The sequence below is a fragment of the Pseudovirgaria hyperparasitica genome (assembly GCF_010093815.1).
Source record: "Pseudovirgaria hyperparasitica strain CBS 121739 unplaced genomic scaffold EJ05scaffold_11, whole genome shotgun sequence".
In the NCBI taxonomy this organism is placed as follows: Eukaryota; Fungi; Ascomycota; class Dothideomycetes; order Acrospermales; family Acrospermaceae; genus Pseudovirgaria; species Pseudovirgaria hyperparasitica.
The window spans coordinates 1,330,916-1,353,703 of record NW_022985559.1 but is presented as its reverse complement, the minus strand read 5'-3'; the positions used below and the strand labels follow the sequence as shown (position 1 = coordinate 1,353,703).

The 22,788-nt window shown below is 50.1% G+C and overlaps 10 protein-coding genes across 10 annotated transcripts; 6 read left to right on the top strand and 4 right to left on the bottom strand.

Annotated features, from left to right (window-relative positions):
- Positions 1–52: 52 nt before the first annotated feature.
- EJ05DRAFT_467125 (glycoside hydrolase) lies at positions 53–1,685 on the bottom strand (the record flags this gene model as incomplete). The annotated part of the gene is made up of 2 exons (XM_033742831.1): positions 53–1,121; positions 1,188–1,685. 2 exons carry the CDS (start codon positions 1,683–1,685, stop codon positions 201–203), a joined length of 1,419 nt encoding a protein of 472 aa, XP_033599173.1. The 3' UTR covers positions 53–200.
- Positions 1,686–1,888: 203 nt separating this feature from the next.
- EJ05DRAFT_477813 (uncharacterized protein) lies at positions 1,889–2,548 on the top strand (the record flags this gene model as incomplete). The annotated part of the gene is made up of 2 exons (XM_033744317.1): positions 1,889–2,466; positions 2,530–2,548. A coding segment is annotated over exon 1 (407 nt), but the record flags the coding sequence as incomplete, so codon positions are not given.
- A 1,079-nt stretch (positions 2,549–3,627) lies between these two features.
- Positions 3,628–5,067, bottom strand: EJ05DRAFT_454818 (thiolase; the record flags this gene model as incomplete). Its single annotated transcript, XM_033742454.1, has 4 exons — positions 4,922–5,067; positions 4,819–4,868; positions 4,694–4,766; positions 3,628–4,639 (listed from the first exon to the last, which is right to left on the bottom strand). The coding sequence occupies exons 1-4, from the start codon at positions 4,987–4,989 to the stop codon at positions 3,631–3,633; spliced, it is 1,200 nt and encodes a 399-aa protein (XP_033599171.1). The 5' UTR covers positions 4,990–5,067.
- Positions 5,068–5,264: 197 nt separating this feature from the next.
- Positions 5,265–8,459, top strand: EJ05DRAFT_74411 (putative U5 snRNP component). Its single transcript, XM_033749945.1, has 2 exons — positions 5,265–5,394; positions 5,444–8,459. Exons 1-2 carry the CDS (start codon positions 5,375–5,377, stop codon positions 8,367–8,369), a joined length of 2,946 nt encoding a protein of 981 aa, XP_033599170.1. The 5' UTR covers positions 5,265–5,374; the 3' UTR covers positions 8,370–8,459.
- Positions 8,460–10,764: 2,305 nt separating this feature from the next.
- Positions 10,765–12,231, top strand: EJ05DRAFT_74508 (uncharacterized protein). Its single transcript, XM_033749948.1, has 4 exons — positions 10,765–11,027; positions 11,090–11,330; positions 11,380–11,786; positions 11,846–12,231. The coding sequence occupies exons 1-4, from the start codon at positions 10,892–10,894 to the stop codon at positions 12,103–12,105; spliced, it is 1,044 nt and encodes a 347-aa protein (XP_033599169.1). The 5' UTR covers positions 10,765–10,891; the 3' UTR covers positions 12,106–12,231.
- A 739-nt stretch (positions 12,232–12,970) lies between these two features.
- On the top strand, positions 12,971–13,634 carry EJ05DRAFT_74468 (uncharacterized protein). Its single transcript, XM_033749947.1, has one exon. The coding sequence runs from the start codon at positions 13,144–13,146 to the stop codon at positions 13,534–13,536; it is 393 nt and encodes a 130-aa protein (XP_033599168.1). The 5' UTR covers positions 12,971–13,143; the 3' UTR covers positions 13,537–13,634.
- A 339-nt stretch (positions 13,635–13,973) lies between these two features.
- Positions 13,974–14,570, bottom strand: EJ05DRAFT_74456 (uncharacterized protein). The gene is made up of 2 exons (XM_033749946.1): positions 14,376–14,570; positions 13,974–14,329 (listed from the first exon to the last, which is right to left on the bottom strand). The coding sequence occupies exons 1-2, from the start codon at positions 14,426–14,428 to the stop codon at positions 14,035–14,037; spliced, it is 348 nt and encodes a 115-aa protein (XP_033599167.1). The 5' UTR covers positions 14,429–14,570; the 3' UTR covers positions 13,974–14,034.
- Positions 14,571–15,006: 436 nt separating this feature from the next.
- On the bottom strand, positions 15,007–18,480 carry EJ05DRAFT_518180 (uncharacterized protein; the record flags this gene model as incomplete). Its single annotated transcript, XM_033748694.1, has 8 exons — positions 17,979–18,480; positions 17,876–17,920; positions 17,277–17,816; positions 16,891–17,223; positions 16,557–16,838; positions 15,946–16,505; positions 15,422–15,900; positions 15,007–15,370 (listed from the first exon to the last, which is right to left on the bottom strand). Exons 1-8 carry the CDS (start codon positions 18,079–18,081, stop codon positions 15,007–15,009), a joined length of 2,706 nt encoding a protein of 901 aa, XP_033599166.1. The 5' UTR covers positions 18,082–18,480.
- Positions 18,481–18,730: 250 nt separating this feature from the next.
- EJ05DRAFT_539610 (uncharacterized protein) lies at positions 18,731–20,162 on the top strand (the record flags this gene model as incomplete). Its single annotated transcript, XM_033749529.1, has 3 exons — positions 18,731–18,766; positions 19,012–19,132; positions 19,396–20,162. 3 exons carry the CDS (start codon positions 18,731–18,733, stop codon positions 20,100–20,102), a joined length of 864 nt encoding a protein of 287 aa, XP_033599165.1. The 3' UTR covers positions 20,103–20,162.
- Positions 20,163–21,136: 974 nt separating this feature from the next.
- EJ05DRAFT_502208 (uncharacterized protein) lies at positions 21,137–21,824 on the top strand (the record flags this gene model as incomplete). Its single annotated transcript, XM_033747219.1, has 2 exons — positions 21,137–21,362; positions 21,457–21,824. The coding sequence occupies 2 exons, from the start codon at positions 21,137–21,139 to the stop codon at positions 21,822–21,824; spliced, it is 594 nt and encodes a 197-aa protein (XP_033599164.1).
- Between the last annotated feature and the right edge of the window lie 964 nt (positions 21,825–22,788).

Genomic DNA, 22,788 nt, shown 5'->3' with positions numbered 1-22,788 from the left:
CGAAACACCTGGGAGAACAAGGGGAAGAGTCTCGTTCAATACTCGCGCTTCTCTGTTATCAACAGCTGTTTCCATTCACTCGAAATCCAGAGACTTTGTATCTAATCAATCTTGCATCTACCTAGCTCAGCCTCGTATTGCTTTTTACTTTGCTTCGCGCTTATCGAAACCCCAATGCCACGTTGTCATGTTAAAGATCATCATGCTGCTAAGAGAAAGCTCACCATAGCCTTCGGAGGCACTGCACCGTACGCCATTCCATTGAGGACCAAAATTCTTATGTCGACCATGTCGCGCGAGTTATCAGTAAGCCAGGCATTACCGGTGGTCGGGACAAAGCCGTCAAAGGCAATATTGATTGCTGCGGAGAGCACTCCTGGGTTGATGATGTTCACAGCAACTTGCCCATCGATGTTCTGGAAGGCCGTAACCTTCAATTCACCTCCCGATGCTCCGATTCGAACGGCGCCAGGACGGACAGTTCGCGAGAATTGAGCGAATGCCCAGAGTCTTTTAGATACCTCGAAGGACTCGCCGTCGATGAGAACCAGCTTTTCGTTATTGTTGTTATTAGTGGCTGTGTCTTGGATACATTCCCAGTAAAGATACGCACTTAGGCTTGCCTTTGTCAATGCGTCATAGACGGTATTGGCCCACGTGTATCCATCACCTGCTCCACCGTTGCTATACCATCCAGTCGACCAACTGCCACTGAGATCTGAATACTCCGTCTGCCATATCTTCCTCGTAGTATCCAATGGACCGGTCACTCGACTAGAGTATTCGTGCGAGGAGATCGTATTGACCAATTCTTCCGCTCCCTCTGTCTTCAATTCAGAAAGATATCTTTCGGTGATGTTCCATCCAGTGGCTTCACAACAAGTGATGCCAACGTTAGAAAGACCATTACTCTGCAGAGTCGGTGCGAGTATTTTGATAAATTCAGCTGCCTGTGCTCCAGACGACAACATCGATGCATAGCTGGTGCTTAGATCCGGCTCATTCAAGAAGCCTACATCCGTTATATTCACACCCGCATCGGCATAGAGCTGAATATATTTAACAAGGTAGTTGGCATAGGCTTGCCTCCAGTCTCCACTGCTACAGCTTGTACCTGTCACCTGGAATTGTCAGTTTACATCCAGTTTACATCTTTTCACCTCTACTGGACACGGAGCTCGACTCACACCGCAGAGATATCCCCCGTTCCGATCATCTCCATTAGTTTTCATGAACCCTGGCGCGCTCCAGGCATTCGCGTAGAATCGATCCACTCCGTATCTTGCTGCCTCCCGAGAGAGCCACAGTTGTCCAGAATCCTTTCCATCCCAGACATACTGTGGCTCAACCCCAGGGCCGCCTGGTGAAATCGGCAGGATCGAGTTCATGTAGTCGTTGCTGCTGTCCGGCGATGATCCAATACCATTTCTTAAGATCGAGAAGCCCGCACCTGAAGTCGAATTGAAGAGCAGATTGACAAGCTCTGATCGCCTCGGCTCAGGCAAAGCTACGATCAGGTTTGCCCTCTGGAAAGCTGCAGAAAACCCGAACCCATCAATGGTCTGGTACTTTGTATCCAAGTCCACTATGACGGTTGCGGCATATTGGCGTGAGAACAGAGTTGACCATGCTGATGCCAGAGTTGCTACGGCCAACGCAGGCAAGTAAAGACCAGAAGAAATCATCATGACTGTCTACTGACCAGAATTCAAAACCTATGCCGTACCTCATTAGAATGAACCGACGACAATGTACCGTTTATAACAGCAAACGACTTCACGGGCCTGTAATATACAGCCCCTGTCTCTTTTCTGTATAGGCAGGGACAAGGGTGAAGCGGACCGACGGATACATTGGGAATCTCGCAATCTGAATTCACCGCCAAGGGCTCTGACAATTGCGTTTCGCGAATAAACGCCCAGTACAGTCCCTTTTCCATTACCCCCAACTCTCAGGCAAGCCGCTCTCCAAATACCCAGCTCTTTGTTCAGCCGAGTACTAGAAGACACCTATGACTACTTACAGTGCACACATCGTTCTTCTAGATGTATGATACCCGCCAAGCAATGCAATGCGCATCGAGACCTTGCGCCCGTCGAACCCTAGTCGTTGCACCAACGTCTACTACGGCGTACACAGGATCGTTACACGGTATCATCAGAGCGTTGCTCCGGAGTCATAAATTAAGGAAACCGAGCTCGAAGAGTGTCTGCATCGCACTTGGCGAACGCTTTTTCTTGCACGTTCGTTACATTCTCTTCCAGCTAGACACTGATCTTCCCAAGTTGCAAGGACACCTTTCACTCTCATCAGGCTCATTCCAGGTCTGTACTTTCACTGTAAAATTAACCATCGCAATGCCTCTTCCCGCTTTCAAGTGGCAGCGGCCGTACTTAGTACACCATCAAGTTGCGATAGAGTCGCTGTACTCGCCTTGTTGTCGGGATTTTAGCTGAACTCTCGTAGGTATGGAACCTGCATCTACGCTTACCGACAGATTGAGAGGACTGATATACCGTTGCTTCGAAGCACACCTCCAACTTAACCGTTCACCGTTTCTCCCTAGCTGAAAAAGCATCCGTATACAGCAAGACTGGCACTCGAGATCTCTCCGAAACGTGTTTCCGTAACTAAGACAATGCTTGAGGAAAGCGATACTATAGTCACCACTGATGTTGTCCTTTCAGCGTGTGGTCTTCGTGATGCTGGACAGAGTATCATGCACGACTCGATAGCCAGCGTTTATGAGACATGGATCGGAAGGATTACCAAGGAACTTTGGTAGTGGAGCAGAAAACTAAGGTCAAGTTTATAATATCTATCGCTCGATACCTCCAAATTCGCCAGCATTTCCGCTACTAGATTAGGATCTCGCTGAAGACATGGAAACTTACATGTTATTGACCGAAAAGTGCTACAAGTGATAGTGGTAGGCGCGCATCCAGAATAAACCAAGAGCACTTCCGACAGTGCTGAGTTATCTAAAACGTCTCAAGCCCGTGGTCAGCAGTTAAGTCCCTCTATATCCATCAAACTCCATGATATCTGGTTATCAAACGGCACAGCTTCGCCATCTCACTCAAAAGCTCGAGTTAGCAACTTTCCAGCTTCTCGTGCGTCTACATCTGACTACTTGCCTCATCGCTCCAGTCAATAAACTATAAGAGACATACATCATATTATTATAAGATCTAGAAGTTGTCCGCGATATAATGGATAATGGCATGAAAAGCTCAAGACCTGCTGGTGGTTCAGGGGCAGACTCGACGACATAGCAATAGTATAAGTAGTTGGTCTGCCAGATCTTTTGTAAACACTTGTTACTTTCCGAGAAATGTACCGCTTGTACACGGGGCAAAATACTATACTGGGAACGTGCTTGATTCCTATAGGACAGTGCCTGGCGACCGTCTAATTAGTTCCTAGAATGCCAGCCTAGTACTTTGTCCTGCAAAGATTCAGACTTGAGTTAGCTAACAGCCATATGATTGGACTTTTACGTTATGTATTGCGTTCTATTCTAAATTCTGTATAGCTGAACATGGTTCGGACGAAAAGATGTAATACGCTATCCATTGCTCATCCGAGATATCGCTCAGCCCATGTAACCCACAAGAAAATTCGAAACGTCTATAGCAGACTCTCGACAACAAGAGCACTGGCGCCTCCACCTCCATTGCAGATCCCCACACATCCAATCTTACCCTTCTTTTCTTTTAGTACACCGAGCAAAGTGGTTACGATCCGGGCACCGGAGGCACCGAGCGGGTGGCCGAGAGCGACGGCTCCACCGTGAAGGTTAACCTTGTCCTCAGTAATACCGAGAAGCTTCATGTTTGACAAGGCAACTACAGAGAATGCCTCGTTCACTTCGAAAGCGTCAACAGAGTTAATATCCACAGCAGCATGCTTGAGAGCCTTTGGCACGGCAAGAGCAGGAGCAGTGGTGAATTTAGCGGGGGTCTGTTCAGCGTCGCCCCAGCCTAGAATCTTAGCAAGAGGCTTGAGGTTAAGCTTCTTAAGAGCGGCTTCAGAGACCAAGACGACGGCTGAGGCACCATCCGAGAGAGGCGAAGCATTAGCGGCGGTGACAGTACCATCGCCAGGCTTGAATGAAGGCTTTAACGTCTTGGTCTTGGCCTCGTTAAAGTTCTTTGGCTCGTCGTCCTCAGATATGGTGACAGGAGGCTTCCCACGACCACCAGAAACCTCGATAGGGGCTATTTCCTCGGCAAACCAGCCATTCTTTTGTGCCTCTTGTGCCTTCTTGTATGATCTGATGGCATAGTCGTCTTGTTGCTCACGGCTGAAGCCATGGTCGTTTGCGCAGAGCTCGCCCTGAAGGCCCATGTGTTCCTTCTTGTATGCGTCGGTGAGGCCATCCTTCAGGACACCATCTACGAGAGAGATATCACCGAACTTGGAGCCGGTTCTTGAGGTAGGGAGATAATGTGGGACATTCGACATGGACTCGGTGCCACCAGCGACGACGATGTCCGCATTGCCGGTCATGATCGTCTGAGCGCCGATAATGATGGCCTTGGTGCCCGAAGCACAAACTTTGTTTATGGTGGTCGCGATAGTAGACTCGGGGAGACCAGCACCGATTACGCACTGGCGAGCTGGGTTCTGGCCAAGACTAGGTCAAAGTATCAGTGTATGTCCGCTCCGTAATGGTCAATGGTCTATATACTTGGCAGAGAGCACATTACCAAAGAGAACCTCCTCAACGTCTTCGGGCTTAATGCCAGCCCGCTGGACAGCAGCTATGCAAAATTTCAGCGGCAACATAGCTTTCAGAGACGATTGGAAGCTTACACTTAATGGCGTGAGCACCTAGCTGCACTGCACTCAAGCTCGAGAGTGACCTGTTGTGGCGTCAGAAAAAATGTTGAAGAGAGGGAAGAGGGGCAGTATTCACCCAAGGAACATTCCCATGGGTGTGCGGACGGCAGAGACAATGTAGACTGGAGGGCGTGAGTCGGCCATGTTGAGTACAGTTTTCGAGGATTTTGTAAGTGTTGAAGAGCTGGACGAGATTCGGGGGACAAAAAAACAAAACGTCGGGGAGCAAACGCGGAGTGTATATATATCTGCTTTGGGGTAAACAGGTCGGCAGCAGCTCCTCTGGGAAAAGCACCGCATGATCCCCGAAAAGATTAGTGAGGTGAGGTGGGGCAGGAGCTGTTCCTGCCAAGGCCCGACTATTAACTGCCCTTTGTCACCGCCCACAGCGGATTATCTCATCGCCGTGTGAACTTCAAGTTTATCTTAGGTTCACGCGCGACGTGAAGTCGGGTATTAGCGCGTTTACGTTCTGCACTTTGCAACGTCACTATAGAGAGCTTCACCTCTCTACGTGCGACCCGTCGAGATGGATGATCTATATGATGAGTATGTCCCGCAGTGTCTGCTAAGTCTCCTAAAATACTAATCTGTGCAGGTTTGGCAATTTTATTGGGGAAGCCGAGTCCGACGACGAATCCGAACATGAAGTGCAGGTGGCTGACCCTTATCTGAACTATGACGATGATGAGGTGGCAGAGGTCAATGACCAACAGCTCATGGAGGTTGACGAAGATGGGCCATCAAATGCGGTCATTTTACATGAAGACAAGCAGTATTACCCTACTGCCCAACAAGTGTATGGCACCGATGTAGAAACGATGGTACAAGAAGAGGATACGCAGCCTCTGACGCAGCCAATCATCGAACCAGTCGTACAGAAAAAGTTCATCGTAGAAGAAACCGATCTACCCTCCGTCCGGTTTTCGCGTGAGTTTATGAGCGATCTCATGAACTTTCCAGAACAAACTCGGAACGTAGCCCTGGCTGGGCACCTTCACCACGGCAAGACTGCCTTTATGGACATGCTAGTATTTGAGACACACGACATTGAGCAGAAGCTAGAAAAGAGAAGAGGCAAGAAACGAGATGAGCAATTGAGGTATACGGATACACATACTCTGGAGCGCGAAAGAGGTGTCTCAATAAAGGCATCACCAATGACCTTGGTCTTACAGACCAGCAAGGGCAAGTCGCATCTGGTGAACGTCCTGGATACACCGGGGCACGTGAACTTTGCCGACGAGATGGCCGCGTCACTCCGACTCGTGGACGGAGTTGTACTGATCGTGGATGTAGTAGAGGGTGTTCAAGTTACTACTGAGCACACGATCAAGCATGCGATTCTCGAAGGACTCCCATTAACGTTGGTCATCAACAAGATGGACCGACTGATCCTGGAACTCAAACTTCCTGCGTCGGACGCATACTTCAAACTGAAGCATGTTGTGGAACAAGTAAATACCTTCATTGAAGAAGTGGTTCCAGGTCAGGGTGAAAAATACCGTGTCAGCCCGGAGAAAGGCAACGTTGCATTTGCATCAAGCGATATGAGGTGGTGCATAACGCTTCAGTCGTTTGCACGGATATATGCTCAAAGCTATCCCGGAGTCGATGTCGAGGAGTTCAGTCGCCGGTTATGGGGCGATATCTTCTTCAATCCCGGTAGCCGCAAGTTCACACGAAGGGCCGCGGAAGACAAGGCAAAACGTAGTTTTGTTAGCTTCGTGCTGGAGCCTATATATAAGCTCTATGCTCACACTATCAGCAAAGATCCGGATGAGCTCAAGACATTCCTTGGAAGACACGGTATCTACTTGAAGCCGAATGAATTGAAGCGAGATGCAAAGGATCTACTGCGCTTAGCTTGTGCACAATTCTTCGGACCTGCTACCGGCTTTGTAGATATGATTGTCAATCATGTACCATCACCAGTCGACGGGGCTAGGAGGATGCTTGAGCGCTATTACACTGGACCTCTAGATACAAAAACTGTGGCATCTATGGAGAAATGCGATCCAGACGGCCCGCTAGTAGTGCATGTCACCAAGCTTTACAATACTGCGGATGCAAAGAGCTTCCATTGTCTTGGCCGTGTGATGAGTGGGACCGCTCGTCCCTCAACAACAGTTCGAGTACTGGGTGAGGGTTATACACCGGACGATGAAGAAGATATGGTGGCTGTTACAGTCACTGACACCTGGATTGCCGAATCGAGGTACAATGTGCCAACTAGTGGTGTACCTGCTGGGAGTTGGGTGCTGCTTGGTGGAGTCGACAACTCCATTGTCAAGACCGCAACAATTATCGCTCAAAAGCTACCGGATGACGAGGAACCGTACATTTTCAGTCCAGTGAAACATTTCTTTGAATCTGTGTTCAAGGTCGCCGTGGAGCCCATTAATCCATCTGAACTCCCAAAGATGTTGGACGGTCTTCGTAAGGTCAATAAGAGTTACCCATTAGTAACGACCAAGGTCGAGGAATCAGGCGAGCATATTATCTTGGGTACTGGGGAACTATACATGGACTGCGTTCTGCATGACCTCCGACGACTTTACGCCGAGATGGAAATCAAGGTATCAGATCCAGTCACAAGGTTCTGCGAGACTGTACAGGAGGCTTCAGCGATCAAATGCTACGCGCTTTCGCCAAATAAAAAAAACAAGCTGACCATGGTCGCAGAGCCACTTGACACCGGTATCGCAGGGGATATCGAAAGTGGTAAAGTAAACATCAAAGATCCAGTTCGCAAGGTTGGGAAGTTCTTCGAGAACAATTATGGCTATGATCTGCTTTCTTCCCGCAACATTTGGGCATTTGGACCAGACGATATGGGTCCAAATATACTTCAGAATGACACTCTTCCCTCCGACGTGGATCAGAAACTGCTCAAGTCGGTACGCGACACGATTCGCCAAGGCTTCTCTTGGGCAACCCGAGAGGGTCCACTTTGCGACGAACCAATTCGCAACACGAAGTTTCGAATAATGGACGTCAATGTAGCCCCAGAAGCAATCTTCCGTGGTGGCGCGCAGATAATACCTACATCAAGACGGGCTTGCTACTCATCATTCCTCATGGCGAGCCCGCGACTGATGGAGCCAGTGTACTCTTGCTCGATGGTGGGACCAGCAGATGCAGTCACAGCGGCTTACACCGTGCTTGGACGGAGGCGAGGTCATATCCTGTCCGATGGACCGATTGCAGGAACTCCTCTCTACCAAGTCAAAGGACTCCTCCCCGTAATTGATAGCTTTGGCTTCGAGACAGATTTAAGGATTCATACACAAGGTCAAGCTATAGTCTCTCTGGTGTTCGATAACTGGCAAATTGTTCCCGGCGACCCACTTGATAAAGAAGCCAAGACCCGTCCACTACAGCCTGCCACAGCGCAAGCCACAGCCCGAGATTTTGTTCTCAAGACAAGGAGAAGGAAGGGGCTTGCTGAAGATGTCACTATAAGTAAATTCCTCGAGCCTGAGTTATTCAGGAATTTGAAAGAGAGCGGTATTCTGGACTGAGGAGGCCGTGAGTGGAAGGCAGCAACTATAGAGCGAGCTGTACAAATGCAGGTGGCAAGTAAGCCAAGTACACAGATGCACTAGCTGGACGACATGCCTTGTCCCCTGTCACGGGCAGAGTGATTTGTGAGACTTGGATAAGCAACACCACACACGAAATCTCGCTCCGTTGCATAGGCATGGTCCAGGATAATGGAAGGAGACGTCAGTCTTCTAATCACGAGCATCGACAAAAGAACTCGGCAGCCATGAATGTGGAGGCTATGGAAAAGAAAGTCTTTACCATCTCGGACAAGGTCATAATCTCGATGCTCGACTGCTCCTGCACGGACAGTCGGCAGATTAGATACTTTTGTAAAGACAGAAGATCTGCGCTGCTAATTGGCCGCAGGAGATAGATAGGCTTAATTACAAAGCAAAGTCCTAATCCTACATATTTTCGTGCAGGTTAAAACGATGCTTCAGGTTCTTTGTGCCTTTGAGCATGCAGTCCTGCAAATTATGCTACCACGGACACGGTTCTAGAGATCCTCTAGCCTATTCATGGGAATAATGGCATCTAAACGTCGACTGTACGCATCATCTCTAGGCCTCGCCATGAGAGCTGCAATGGTCTACTCAACTGCTCCACGAGTCAGCCGCGCGTCGCAGAACCATCCTAGTCTGCAAGGAAGATGATCTCCCGTCTAGCCTTTAATACGGGACGAACCCGTTTGATAGTCAAACGTGAAGTCGAGCTTGCGTGCGGATCGTAACTTGGGGTCACAAGTACTTCATCCAATCAACAAGACGAGCAGCTATTATGTTGTTGTGTGTGATGTATGTAGCCCGTGGCGAATCGGATGTCGTCGACCAATCTAATTTATGGTCTGGCCAATGATGAATCTTGGTTGCCCTCTTTATATGCTGTGACGATCTCGGTTAGAGATGCCCGCCTGTGGATAAGAGATCCAATATTCCTTTTTTAGAGAGGATTTCCAGGATGCAGATAGTATCATGTTTGTTGACCTTTGTTCGAATGGGACTGTTCTACGTAGAGAGAGATCCTTGTCACAATTTTTGCCGTGGTGAGTACAACATCCAACAATCAGCGGCTAACGATCATAGACTAGATTTCAGTTTGTACAACAAACCCATATATATACTTTGTCACTTTGTCCTTCGTTCGCTTGCAGTAAGATGTTCCGTCCGGCGGCTGCAATCGAAGAAGGGGGCGCGGACATTTAAACCCCATTCACGTCTAGCGCCCCCCGGAGCAAAGCTTAGGTGCACGTCAACTCACGAATCATCGTCCTGCACATGACTTTGTCACACAAACGCCCTTGAGAGCTGCACTCGTGGTGTCGACGACGAGGCCCTTCTGCGCGTGCTCATTGCTCCGCTGTTCGAAGCCACGGTGGCCGGGACCTGGTTCCGGGAGGAGGCTATCCTCGCTTTTCCTCGTCAGACTGGTGCCAGGATCGAGTGTCTCAGGGCGGCCTTGTGAGTGGCTCGCACGACAGTTTCTGGTGTCAAACGATGAACACGCGTTTTCACGATGCCAGTCAGACAATGGGTATCTGAGAGTCAGGCTGCTAAACCGCATGCTCTTGCTTGCCAGGCGTGACGGATGATATCTTGGTCGCCCCTCGTCATGCCCAAAGTGATGCATACATGTGGACTCTTTGTATTCATCACTCTAGGTAATCTCTCAAGCTTCGGGAGCTGGTAGTTCAGACAAGGCGTCTCTACTACGAGTACTATCAGCGTCAGCTGAAGGCTTTTTTATGGTCCTCTAGACCTCGAGATACAACGGCTCTAAAACAGATGACCTGTACTGACACCCTGCGAACAGCAACCTGTTCAGAAAGGCTGACTGCTCTACACTTTTTGAGATACTTTTGCTCTTTGGTACTCCGCCAGTGTTCTCAAACCGGGTACCCAGTCTAGTATTATGGACGTGGCTACTGCTGAGCATTGCACGACTTTTTGTTGACAGAACTCGAGCCGCTTTGGATGTTTCAAGACACTCACACAAGCTCCTTTCTACCCACTGTGGAGGTGGAAACAGCTGGCTGTACCGTTGCAGTCAGGGCGCATATCGTTCGCAGTGTATGATTCCCTTGTGGACCCTCCCATCGCCCCACCTAACCCGTGGTATGGTAATCTCTCCAGTCCCCCATTCAGGAACGCTATAATCCTTGCTACGACACATCTGCCCTTGAGATGGATGAAACAGACCTTCATATGTCCTGCCTTGTGGGGCTGCCCCGAGACCGCAGCTTCTGACCTAGCATCTGGCACCGTTGCACCATCGTCGAATTAAACGCCTACAGGGAGAGATGGGCCCTCGACGCCGCAGAAGCAAAGAGGTAAATCATCGAGCAGCATAAAGACCTAGCATGTAGCCGTCTTGTAGTCTTCTTCTTACTACCCTTATCTCTTTTTACAGAATCTTGAACATCTCTGGTAGAAGTCGCTCTTTTGTTGCACCTTGTTTCGTTTCTTATAGTACTACCTCGTACACCCGTCCCTTGTACACCATGCTCTACCACACCGTCCTCGCCTCTCTGGCGCTTGTACGCCTGAGCGTAGCTGGCTACGTCCTGCAAGATGACTATAGTGGTGGCAACTTCTTCAACATGTTCAACTTCTATACGGGTGGTGACCCGACACATGGTCAGTCGACACGATCAATATCGAGTGTCGTATCATACATATCATACTCACGTAGCATACAGGTTTCGTCCGATATGTCGATCAAGGGACAGCCTCAAGCACCGGCCTCATTAACACTAATGGTCCAGCCTATATCGGGGTCGACCATAACAATGTTACACCCAAGGGGCGCCCTAGTGTCCGTCTGGAAAGCAAGAACTCGTACAATGACGGTCTCATCATCATCGACCTTGCTCACATGCCCGCATCGACTTGTGGCACATGGCCTGCTTTCTGGATGTTTGGCCCCAACTGGCCCAACAAGTAAGTAGGGTTAGCGAAACATTGCGAAGCACATTACTAACCAAAGCAGTGGTGAGATCGATATTATCGAGGGTGTCAACGACCAGACACAGAACAAGATGACATTACACACCGCCCCTGGCTGCACCATCGAGAACAGAGGTGGCATGCTCGGCTCCATAGCCACCGGAAACTGCGACGCCAATGTCGACGGAAACACCGGCTGCGGAATTACGGACCAGTCTACCGGAAGCTATGGTACTCCGTTGAACAATGCAGGAGGGGCCGTCTTCGCTACTGAAATCCGTAGCGACGCCATTGCCATCTGGCGCTTTGCTCGAGGCTCTGTCCCCGGTGATATCAACAGTGCCACCCCGAATCCTTCTACTTGGGGAACGCCACAGGCTCTGTTCCAAGGTGGTTGCGACATTGACAAGTCTTTCAACAGCCTCAACATCATCTTCGACACCACCTTCTGTGAGCCCCCTATCTCACCACCCAAACAGCTGATGAGAATATGCTAACAACTACTACAGGCGGTGACTGGGCCGGCGCCGTCTGGGGCGGGTCTTCGTGCGCTGCAAAAGCAGGTACGTGCAACGACTACGTCGCCAACAACCCGGGTGCATTTTCCGACTCGTATTGGAGCGTCAACTCGCTCAAGGTCTTCAAGAGCGTCGCCGCTGTTAGGGCCCAGGACGAGGCTGTGCCCGTTGCGGCTCCGTCTGCTGTCGTGGTTTCTCTACCTGTCGCCTCGCCTATCGTAAGTGACGTCCCGCATCACGAGGAGCTTTAGATCTGTCTTGCTACGACGTTTCATGGACACACTACATTCTCCCTCCTCCGTCCACCTCACATGAATCCCCTCCCTCCTATGCATCACACTAGCATTTTGTTTCCTGGCGTCCGGCGTCCGGCGTCCGGCGTTCTGGCGTTCTGGCGTTCTGGCTTACTGGTCTCTCTGCTTTCATTCCATCCTTCTTTTAAGTTTCTTATCTCCTTCCTCCCCTCCCGTCCCGATTCCACCCCCCCTCCGACCAACTTCACCTCACCTCCCTCCCCGACCGTCCGTCTTGCACCACCAACCCACCAACCTCCCCATCCCCATCTTCAGCCCCCCGAACCTCAGCCCCCCGAACCTCAGACCACCCACCCTCCTCTCCACAAATCTAACATCCTTCGCTGCACCAACAGAACGCGCCCTCCCCCGCCGAAACCCACGCCACAACATCCAGTGCCCCGCCTCTCCTCCAAGCCAACGACTTCGGCACCACACAGCCCGCTACCAACACCAACGACAAAGACACAGTCCACCTACTTCAATTCGGCGATTTCGGGCATAACAAAAACAGGCGCGGTCTGGATCGTGGTGTGCCGTCTCCCATCAATAATGACAACAACAAAAACGACAACGACAGGAGTCCAAGCGGTGGCTATTCTAAGCGTCACAGACACTTGAGGAGACACATTCATACGAGGAGGATGTAAAATTGGGGCGGCATCGAAGGGTTTGAGGTTTTCCTTTCTTTGTATATATCTTTTCCTTCTACCCCTTTTTTTTTCTGACTCCCTCTTCCTGTGCCCCTTTCCCCAACATTACACTCTTCTTCTTTCCTTACACCCAACACACACCCCATTACGTTCAACTGTCAATATTACACACCTCTTCTTCTTCTCTTACACGGTTTGTCACATCATCACAAATTCCATCTCCCACAATCCCCACATTCTCCATGTACCTTCGCACCCCCTCCCGCACCTTATACCCACATACCCCTCCCCCTCCCCCTTATGTCCCGCATATCCATCCCACCTTCTCGAATTCCCAATCCATATGATTTGTTGTACATACTATTTCTTTTTCTTGTTTTCTCCTACGTTATGTCATGCCCCCATACCTATCACAGCCTATCACAATTCCTCCTTTTCCCCCAATACCCAATATCGTACCCTTTCAAATGTCATATATTCTCCCGCACCGCCCCCCCCCCCAACTTTCCCACTTATCCCTTTATACATCCAAAGCGTGTATCATCTGGGCGATGGGGTATATATATATAACCATGTATATAGCAAGACTAAGATCAAGAGCACAACTAGAAATAGTTTGGGAGTCAGGTCACGGGAAGTTTCTGGGGCACTTTTGCATGGACTGGATACCTGCGTGCATACATACATACATACATACATACATACATTACAGCTATGCACCGAAAGAAATCAATAGGAATAGGTGGTGGTACAGGTACACAACTAGATAAACAAACGAATAGACAAATCGAAACCCACGCTCATGTTTCATTCTTCGCAGGATGGAGAATGGTGGGGTGGTGGAATACAGGTCTCTACCCTTTTCAGCCTTTTACATCTAGTTCGACATAACGGAGACGCGTGTATGTGTGTGGGTAATTAGGCGCTGATATATGCTTCCATATCAGTTCTCAGCTCTCAGTGAACCAAGAAAGACGACAAAGGGGGCACACGAAATGACACGTCACGACGCGACCATAGCAGCACAGCACGACACGACATCTCCGGAGAAAACCAACAAGCTCACAATCAAAGCATCACAAGCAAACAAGCAAGCAAGCAGCAAAAGCTAACAGCTCGCATGAAAATCGGTATAAGATATGATTCTTGATGCGTCAGATCGCACACACACTCTCGCACACCCTGCCTTTTATATCCTTTCCTTTGCCCCTGATCGCAGACCAGACCAGGTTTGCTAACCAACCAAGAGCAGATAACATATATATATATATATGGATATATATCGACAGACACCCAGACAAGACAAGAGAACAGTGCTATCCCTGACGAGCGAGTGTACAGATGTGAGACAAAAAATTGATTGATGCACAAGAGCAAGATAAGACGGGTCGTGAAAAAGAGTCGCTAAAACATGGTCGTACACAACAAGCGTTAAAACATTTGATTTGGTATACAAAAAAATTTGGGTCGGAGGACGACGGACGGGCGAGAATTGCAGAGTGAGAAAGTTGGGACAAAACAGTGTGTAACTGTGCCGCTTTCAGTGTTTCGTGACCGGAGGCGGGGGCGTAGTACGTATCGTCGTGAGATTTGCGGCAGTATTGCGCTTTTTGAGGGGCTCGTGTCATCCGGTTGGTCGAAGTGACTGTTGTGATGTTGGATGTCAAAGGAGATGGTAGTAGTGATGGATTTGGCGGCGGAGAAGGACGGAGTTTGAGGGGGGGGCGTTCGTTGTGTGATGGGCCTTTGTGGCGTCGAACGGGGGGAACTAAAGGGTTGGGTTTAGCGCGCGGCCCAGCATGTTCGCGCTGTGTTGGGCTCTAGGCCGAACCGCTTGGCTGACAGCGAAGGACCCGCCACGCATGCACTCAACGTTTGGCGTTTTTTTCCAAGCAGAGATCATTGGTGCGTTATGGTGCGCTCGCTCGAGGCATGCCTTGAAGAGTCATCTCGTGGTCATCCTATATTGCCCATATTCGCCCGGGAAGAGTTGGTTATCCCGGGGATTTTCAAGTCCAAGGTGCGCAATTATCATTTTGCATATAAAGTAAACAGACCCGGAGTGGATGCGCACTACCAGAAACCGTCATATGTCGACGATATTGGTCCCACAGCCTGCAGGTAGCGCGGCTTTCAAAGCCAACGGTGTCTTTACTAACATCACCGGACGCTCATTTGCTTATGAAGACTTTAGTGACCTGGTAGCTTAACCATGGTTTCCTCGCTGCTGACGCTTCGACATGTTGCCGTGGTCAATAACTCCTTGGTTCCCGCTATAGTCCCATCGTCGCTTGAGATCAGGAAAGGAGCTTGCGACCGCATCTTGCCACATACTTGGCGTGACAAAAGCAGATGACTGGGTTGCGTAGCTGACGGGTGGTGGAAGCTGAGCTTGCACATTGGGTGGTGGATGAGCTTGGGGTGAGACACTGGCGATTTGCGGAAATGCCGGAGGATGCGAGTCTTGGGGAGTTCGCACCTCAAACGAGCCTGGTGGTGGTGGTCTTAATGGAGGGGACGGTTGGGAAGAGGTACTTTGAGGGGGCGTACCAAAGGCTGCATTCCATTGACTACGATGTATGTTAGTGCTTTGCTACTTGAGTCTCATGGATTCATCTTACTCAAAAATTCTATTGGGATTCCACTGCACGGCCTCTTGAGGCACTTGATGAATAGGCGTCGAGACGGTTGGTTGGGGCGTTTGACCTTGTGCCATCATCACCAATGACTGGGCTATGGGAGAGTCAGTCTTGGGGTCGTGGTCGTGTGCGGACACCGGCGGAGTGATAGGGTGGATTTGTGCGTTGTAGTGGACTTGACCTGGTTGCTCTAGTGACGGGTTGTGCGTAAGATCTCGAGATCTAAACGGCTCGATAGGGCTTGTATTTGTTTGTGAAATCGGACTTCCAAAGGGGAACGATGGCTTAAGCTCGAATGGTTTGTCTGTGTTCACTGAAAATGCTTGCCGTAGTCCAGCAATTTGCTCTTGCATTTCTGGAACTGGCCAGTGTGGTGTGACTTGCTCGAGTATACGCATGTGTCTAACAAAGAAATCACGAGCATCGGCGTTGATGTCCGGATCAGGAGAGGTAATCGCAACCTATTTTGTAAGCATTCGACTCGCTCGATCTCAAACTTCACTCACCAGGTGTAACATCGTGCACGTCAGGACCGCATAGATGTGAAAGCTGATACCTCTCTGCATAAAGAACAACCCCGTTAAGCCAAAGTTGTGGATTATGGCTTCTTGGAGTCTACACATATTCTTTGCTGCATCGTAGACTTGCATCATCGTCTGTTTCCAAGTTCCATCAAACGTGTCCGTGACTTGGTGCAGCCGCACACGATTATGCATGATGATCGCGAGGTAGTAGTAGCAATGAATGTTGGCGACGAAGTGGGAGGGAATCCAAGGTAGGGACCCGTCCGGAGGGAGACCTACTTGGAGGTCTTGCGGTAGATCTCGCATCCATGCCAAGTAATTTTGCCCCTGAGCCAGAAATTCTGGTTCGTTGGCCCAGTCCTTTCGAAACTTCCGTAGCTTGAAGTGCAGAATGGTAGTACGAGTAACCTCCCTGATGACCCGTGTGAAGTAGGTGAAGTGCCTCGATACTTGGCTCTCGGACTCGTCGTGCCCTGGGATGACTGGACAGATTTCGAAACTGACCGTGTCGGTCGTCGTGCCGAAGTCGCGAGGGTTTCGGCCTTGATGCTGATTAGTAGGGCTCCCAGCCACGTTTCGTGTACAATGCTCACCTTGCGGGCCTCCAACAACTATCTCAAGAATATAAAGTGTTTGCCAGACTCTTGTCTTCGTGATACAGTCAGCTCCGGTGGATCCGCAAGACTTGCCAAGCTGATGGATCTCATAGTGGTCCTGTAAGTCTAGCTCTTTTGCCATTTGCACACAGCTTTGCACGGTGACCCACGAACGATAGAAATAGCCTCGCTTTGGTACAGACTCTCGTGCCTTGAGTATTAGTAGCATAGCCTGTATCGTACTCAACCGAGGCACATCTTTGAAGCTTTCTTCGTGCTCTGAGGCTTCATTAGCGTCTGCATATCGTGCAACGTCCACTGAGCGACTCACTAGAGGCAAGCGCTAGCCACTTATTGCCTTGTTGCCGTTCCCCTAGTATCAGGCTTGAGCAGGCAAAAATAGCCTCTAGCATTAATGGAGAGATCGAGTCACGATTGCTCTGCCATTGTTGATAGAAATAAGTTCGACTGATGACCGGGATGTATGGATGGATGTTCACAAAGAAGTAGTCAAAGTAATGTAATGCTTGCGCATCTGATGGCATCATCTCTGGGGGTATGCGAACGGTATGATCGGGACCTGTGACAGGTGGGAGAATGAATTCGTATTCTTCGACAGCCGGCGCCTCCGCAAGGCTCTTCTTTTGGTTCGTGATATAACCAGCTACATTCGATTTAAGTAATGCAAGCAGGGGGCAAAACATTCGGGCATCTTACCTATGGCTGTGTGGTCAATCTTCAACTCTCCCAAGGCTTCGACTAGACTGGAAGACTGATCGTTTTGTGGCCACGGGGCCTCGGAACTTGGGGTCGCCAAATTTGGAGCTTGAGAATGGGCAGAGTAGATAGGCCCTGACTTGTAGCTTAGATCTGTATTGAGCACTGGAGGAGGCTGCATAGAGCCGTAAGAATGAAGGTCTTGCGCTGCTGGGTCGACATAATGGGTTGCCGGGTACATGCGCATAGATTCTGCATACGAAGTCGGAGCAGACTGCGAAAGTAGATGACTCGAGTCGCCACTCATCTGCCGTATGGGCGGTGGTCTTTGATAGTTATCTATAGTGATAGCTGCTGATGTCGAGTGATACTCATTGCTCTGGTCAAGGTCAAACGATTGAGAAGCATTGCCATCGTAACTGACGGTTGGGGGTACACAGTTGAGTTTTAATCTTATACAGGCAGCACAGGGCCATGAGTTCGTGGTCGCTGCATCACATTTGATCTTCCTTCTTCGACATCCTTCACAGGCACGCATGACTTGACTATAGTCAGCAAAGCACAACCAGCCACACGACACATTTGGACATGGAACGTACCCTTTAGTCGTTTATGTCGATTGTGCTCGTCAACGAAGACATAGTCTAAATGGAAAAACAATCAGCAAACGCATTGATCTTCACCAGGAGACCCATGTCATACTCCGCTGGTTCTCGCGGGGAGCCGCGGTAGGCGGCGCAAACGAGAAGCTTTGCATTTGCGCAGTCTGGGGCAGCAATGGTCGCCTTACGCCTTCCCCAGTCATGGCGGCTCTCGCGCAAGGAATTAACGCAGAGACAGCGGAGATCTCTATACAGTCTCGCGTGGAAAGGTGAAATAGGGAATGAGTCCGAGGTGGTGGAGGCGGTGGTGTAGTAAGGCGGGGCGCGCCAATCGGCCAGGATACACCGAGAAGAGCAAAGACGACCGATCCGAGAAGCAAAGGAAACGTTGGAAGAGCCGGGAGTGCTTATATCTCCGCCCAAGTCCGAAAAGGAGAGGTCGAAGAAGTAATAATAGTCGGAATGAGAGGAGTGGTCGTGATAGTCGTGGTAGTGGTCCTCGTAGTAATAATAGCAGTAGCAGTACTAGCGGTGGTAGTACCAGGTAGAGCAGATGAGTGCGAACAGCAACGACAATACATCCAAGCGGCGCGCATTGGAGACAGTCGAAGGGGGTAGTTAGTAGTAACCGCGCGAATGGTAAGAAGCCCGAAACGTTATAAAAGAGGCGCCGAGGGAATGGCGCAGAGGTGTCCGAGTGTAGGCGCAATTGGCAGGGCGATGCCACGATGGTGGTGACGGGCCGGACGATCGTGGTGTAGTCGCGGTCGTTGTGTCTTGAAGGGGCGAAGGTGAGGTTTCGAAAAGGACAGGAGAGTTACGGGTACGGATAAAGACCAGACGGTAGTAGTAATGGTCTTCTTGGTGGAGGTCCTCTTTGTGGTGATGGTGAGGGTGGTGGTGGTGGTGTTGGTAGTAGTAATAGCAGTGAATAGTGGTAAGTTAGTAGTAGTTGGAACTTCAAGTTCGGGCTGGGCCTGCTGAGTGGTGCGTGCTGCAAGCCTCTCCGTCTCGTCTCCGTCTCCAGAATCGGCAAACGTAACAGTCTCAGGATGGTGATCCGCGACAAGAGAGACGGCGGAAAGAAAGTCAACGTTAATTCTAGTTGGACTTCTTGGAATGATATTTGCTAGTCTTGGGGTAAGAGTCAGGGTCATGCACAGAGCAGCAGACCACTTCGGCTGCCAACCTGCTACCTGCTTCCTGCTCCCAGCGACCCTGCGGCGTCAAAAAGGAAGACGACTGGGCTGCTGTGTAAGAACAGTGGGAGTGCGGGTGGGGCGAATGGCAAATGGCGAATGTGTAATGGGTGTTTGTGTGGATAATAATGAATGATCAGAAGAGAGAGGGGGAGGGGGGGGGAGTGGGTTGAGGTTGAGGGGTGGCAAGAGTCTAGAGGGGCCAGAAAGTGTCGTCGACTGTTGAAGCATCACCACGGTCTATAAACTGTTGTTGGGGTATTATCAGTGTTGATTATGCATCATTTTGGTCTTGAGCATTCTTATTGGTACGACAAGCATTTTATTCTTTATGGCGGCAGCAGCAGCAGCAGCAGCAGCATCAACATCATCCGTGGGACAGACATGGTGATAGCTTTGCCTTGCCTCGCCTTACGTTACGTCCACCCTCTACCCTCCCCTGTCACATCCAATTCCATTTGCAATCAATCGAGCAAGTCCACATTCCAGAGTCAGTACAGCGCTTACGATTCCAATCTCTTTCCTTTGGCCATCTATGCACATGCCTATCTACCAATGCTGCCGTGCGTGGTGGTGCCTACGTCAGCTCAGTTACGCGACTGCTCGAAACCGAATTAATGACTCCACGTATGGGTTTCCAGGGTTGGGCCTTGCCATGTCAGAGAATAGGAGAACAGAGTGCCTCTCACAAGAATGTCCAGTTTGGTGGTCGTTGTGGAACTACAAACATCCAAGTGATGGCCTCTGTGAACTCCTTGCTCATCAGGCAGACTTCAAGGGCGTGGATGGAGCGGCGCCTCCAGCCGTTGGACCTGAACGGCGCGCGTCCGTCTGCCCGAGATTATTCGACTCCACCAGAATATCATCCTACCTTATTCCTGTACCGTAGTACTTCCATTTCCACTGATAGCGGTATCGCTGCTATCATTGATCATCTTGTCTGCATAGGCCGCGGCTATTGTCGTCTCGCTTGCACATCATTCGTCCAAAGCACGATTCATAACGCTGTATATAGCACGCAGTAGTCTGTCGCACGACCAAAGGACGTGATGCAAAAGCGCTCTGTGGGGCGCCACATGCCGATGCCTGCGTGGTGGTGGTCCATACCTCGCTCACGGGTACACATAACCGTGGAACAAAGTGCCGGTCGGACAGACTGTCAAGCGCCCAGATGCTCGAAATGTGCCATCCAGCATCCTGCAGCAACCCTGAAACAGACTGGTCTAACAGCCACAATAGACCCCTCGTATGTATTCGACATCGTGGAAGCCGCTCCTTCAGAGCCGCAAATGGAAGCTCTAGAGAACGTCTCGTGGCGCTTCACGTTGCGAGGCCATGCGTCTGACATATAGCATCCATCTCGGTCCATTTTCATACTGGTCGGGTAGCCGAATATCCGTCGATTCCCGCCATACTGAAAGTTCAATCGTAATCATTCAAGCTGTTGGAGTCCCTGGCCTACTCGAGCAAGATTTACGAAGCAGCGAGTGACATCCTCTAGGACCAGGCATGTTCACTCGTAAACTTTCCCCAAGCCGTTCAAAATTTCAAACTCAAAATCTGGAAAGATTGAATTGAGCTTGATGATACAACTTCTTGAATGATGAATCAAGCAGTCCTCACACGTGTAGCGTACCCCGGACTCCGTTACTCCACCTTGAACATGGGCTACAACATTGACACTAGGAGCTGGCAGGTCTAATCTGTCAACACCTTGTATGACCTTCGAGGTGTGTCGCTAGGACGACATCGTCAGTCAACGAATTTGGTAATCTGGTAAGCATTCAAAAATCTAATGCATGGGATAAGATCAGCTTGGTAAGTCGTCTCTTGCTATGATATCTGGATACGATTTAAACTAGCAATGAGCATCGAGACAGAATGTATCTGTCAAGACCTGTCCCATGGTGCTGGGATATAGTTCATGAGAGAGAAATGTCTCGGTCACGTGATAGATAAGATAGCGCAAGGTGGGGCAGCGATTTTCTCAAGTTCGCTGAAGGGCCAGCGGAGGGTTGATAATATACAACGATCAAAGAACCGCTCACAAACGCCCAACATGGATCCTAACAAGGACAATGCCAATCCCACAATCTTAAACCCTTCAGATCTACCCTCGCGTCGGAAAGGAGATGCGATTTCGAATCGCGAGGATGGAGGAACAGGGCTGTTTGACGGCCTCGTCCCTACTTACTCGTACTTGAGCGATCCGTTCGATGTTCCTCCATCTCCAACTTCTTCAGAAGAAGACTCCCCCGAAGCTATCGACGAGCAAGAGATATACGGTCAGTACAATCTGTAGCGAGGACAAGCTTCGTCGTAGCGTCTACCATTGTGGACTGCACATTGCCACCGCCAGCGGCTGATTCACAATCGTAGACCTCATATCTACTATATCAGATCCTGAGCATCCATTGTCACTCGGCTCCTTGGCTGTCGTGAATCTTCCTGACATCCACATCACTCCTCCTACCTCATCCAGATCTCTAATCAGTACCGTCACGGTCGAAATCACACCAACCATCACACATTGTTCACTTGCCACGGTAATAGGACTCGGCGTTCGTGTGAGACTGGAACAGGCTCTACCGCCACGCTTCAGAGTCGATGTTCGGATTAAGAAAGGCACGCACAGCACAGATGAAGCTGTCAACAAGCAATTAGGCGACAAAGAGCGCGTGGCAGCGGCTTTGGAGAATGGAACGCTGATGGGTGTCTTGCGAAAAATGCTCGCGACTTGTGAGTAGACGTGGTCATGGGTTCAGACAGAATTGTTGTTCCACGTCCGATCGGGCAAGTGGTGGCATGACCACGGACGAAATGTTCCTCCAGGTCCCACCAACGCAAGCCATTTTACGACACTTTGACTGGCTCATTAGGACGGTGCAGTCAAGAGGATTGTTCCTGGTCAATTATCACATGCAAGAGGGGCTGTCAGAGGAAGGTAAAGGCTGACAGGGCTACGCGCGTTATACGGCGTAGCCTCTACGTGGGTGTCTGTACCCGCAAGATCCAAAATGTCTCTGGGATGAGCTGATCGTCTGGTGTGCATATTCGGCCACGCCGATTGGGATGCAGAGGCTATTCTCAAGTCGCATGGCCTACCACAACCCTAGTTCCATTTTACCGTACCGCACCGGACACGGAGACGTTCAACTAGCTAAATTTCCCGATCCGGCGACCTAGAGGGAGTTCACAACATGAAACACGTTTCATTATTGCCAAACCATTCCTACTGTGTTCACCTGTTCCGTGCAAAACGCCGGCGCAAAGTCAGTACAAATTTAGGATGGCTGTCGTTAAGCGAGCTGCCTGGAGTCAAGGTTTGCAAATTCGCAACCCGTATGCTCAAGCTTGTTCGCTGGTCTGATGCACCGTCCGCAGACTGGATGATGCCAATGCGAATAACCAGGCCCATAATTACTACCCATTCGCTCCGCTCTAGTTCTTCCTGAGTTGCCATTACGCCACCGAATATGCTTACCAAACTGTAGAAGAGTCCCATGCTCAAATGAGACGTGGCAGAGATGTCACCCGCACGCTCCCGTGCCCGAGGCAATCGGTCCGACTTGACTATCGTTCCTGACTAGAAAGACACTAGAACCACGAACAGTCCATCCACCAGGGAGGCTTCGAAGATCATCCATACCCAAGACCACTACTTCCAAGCTCTTTGGACTGTCCGAAAGAGGTTATGGACAAACATCGGAA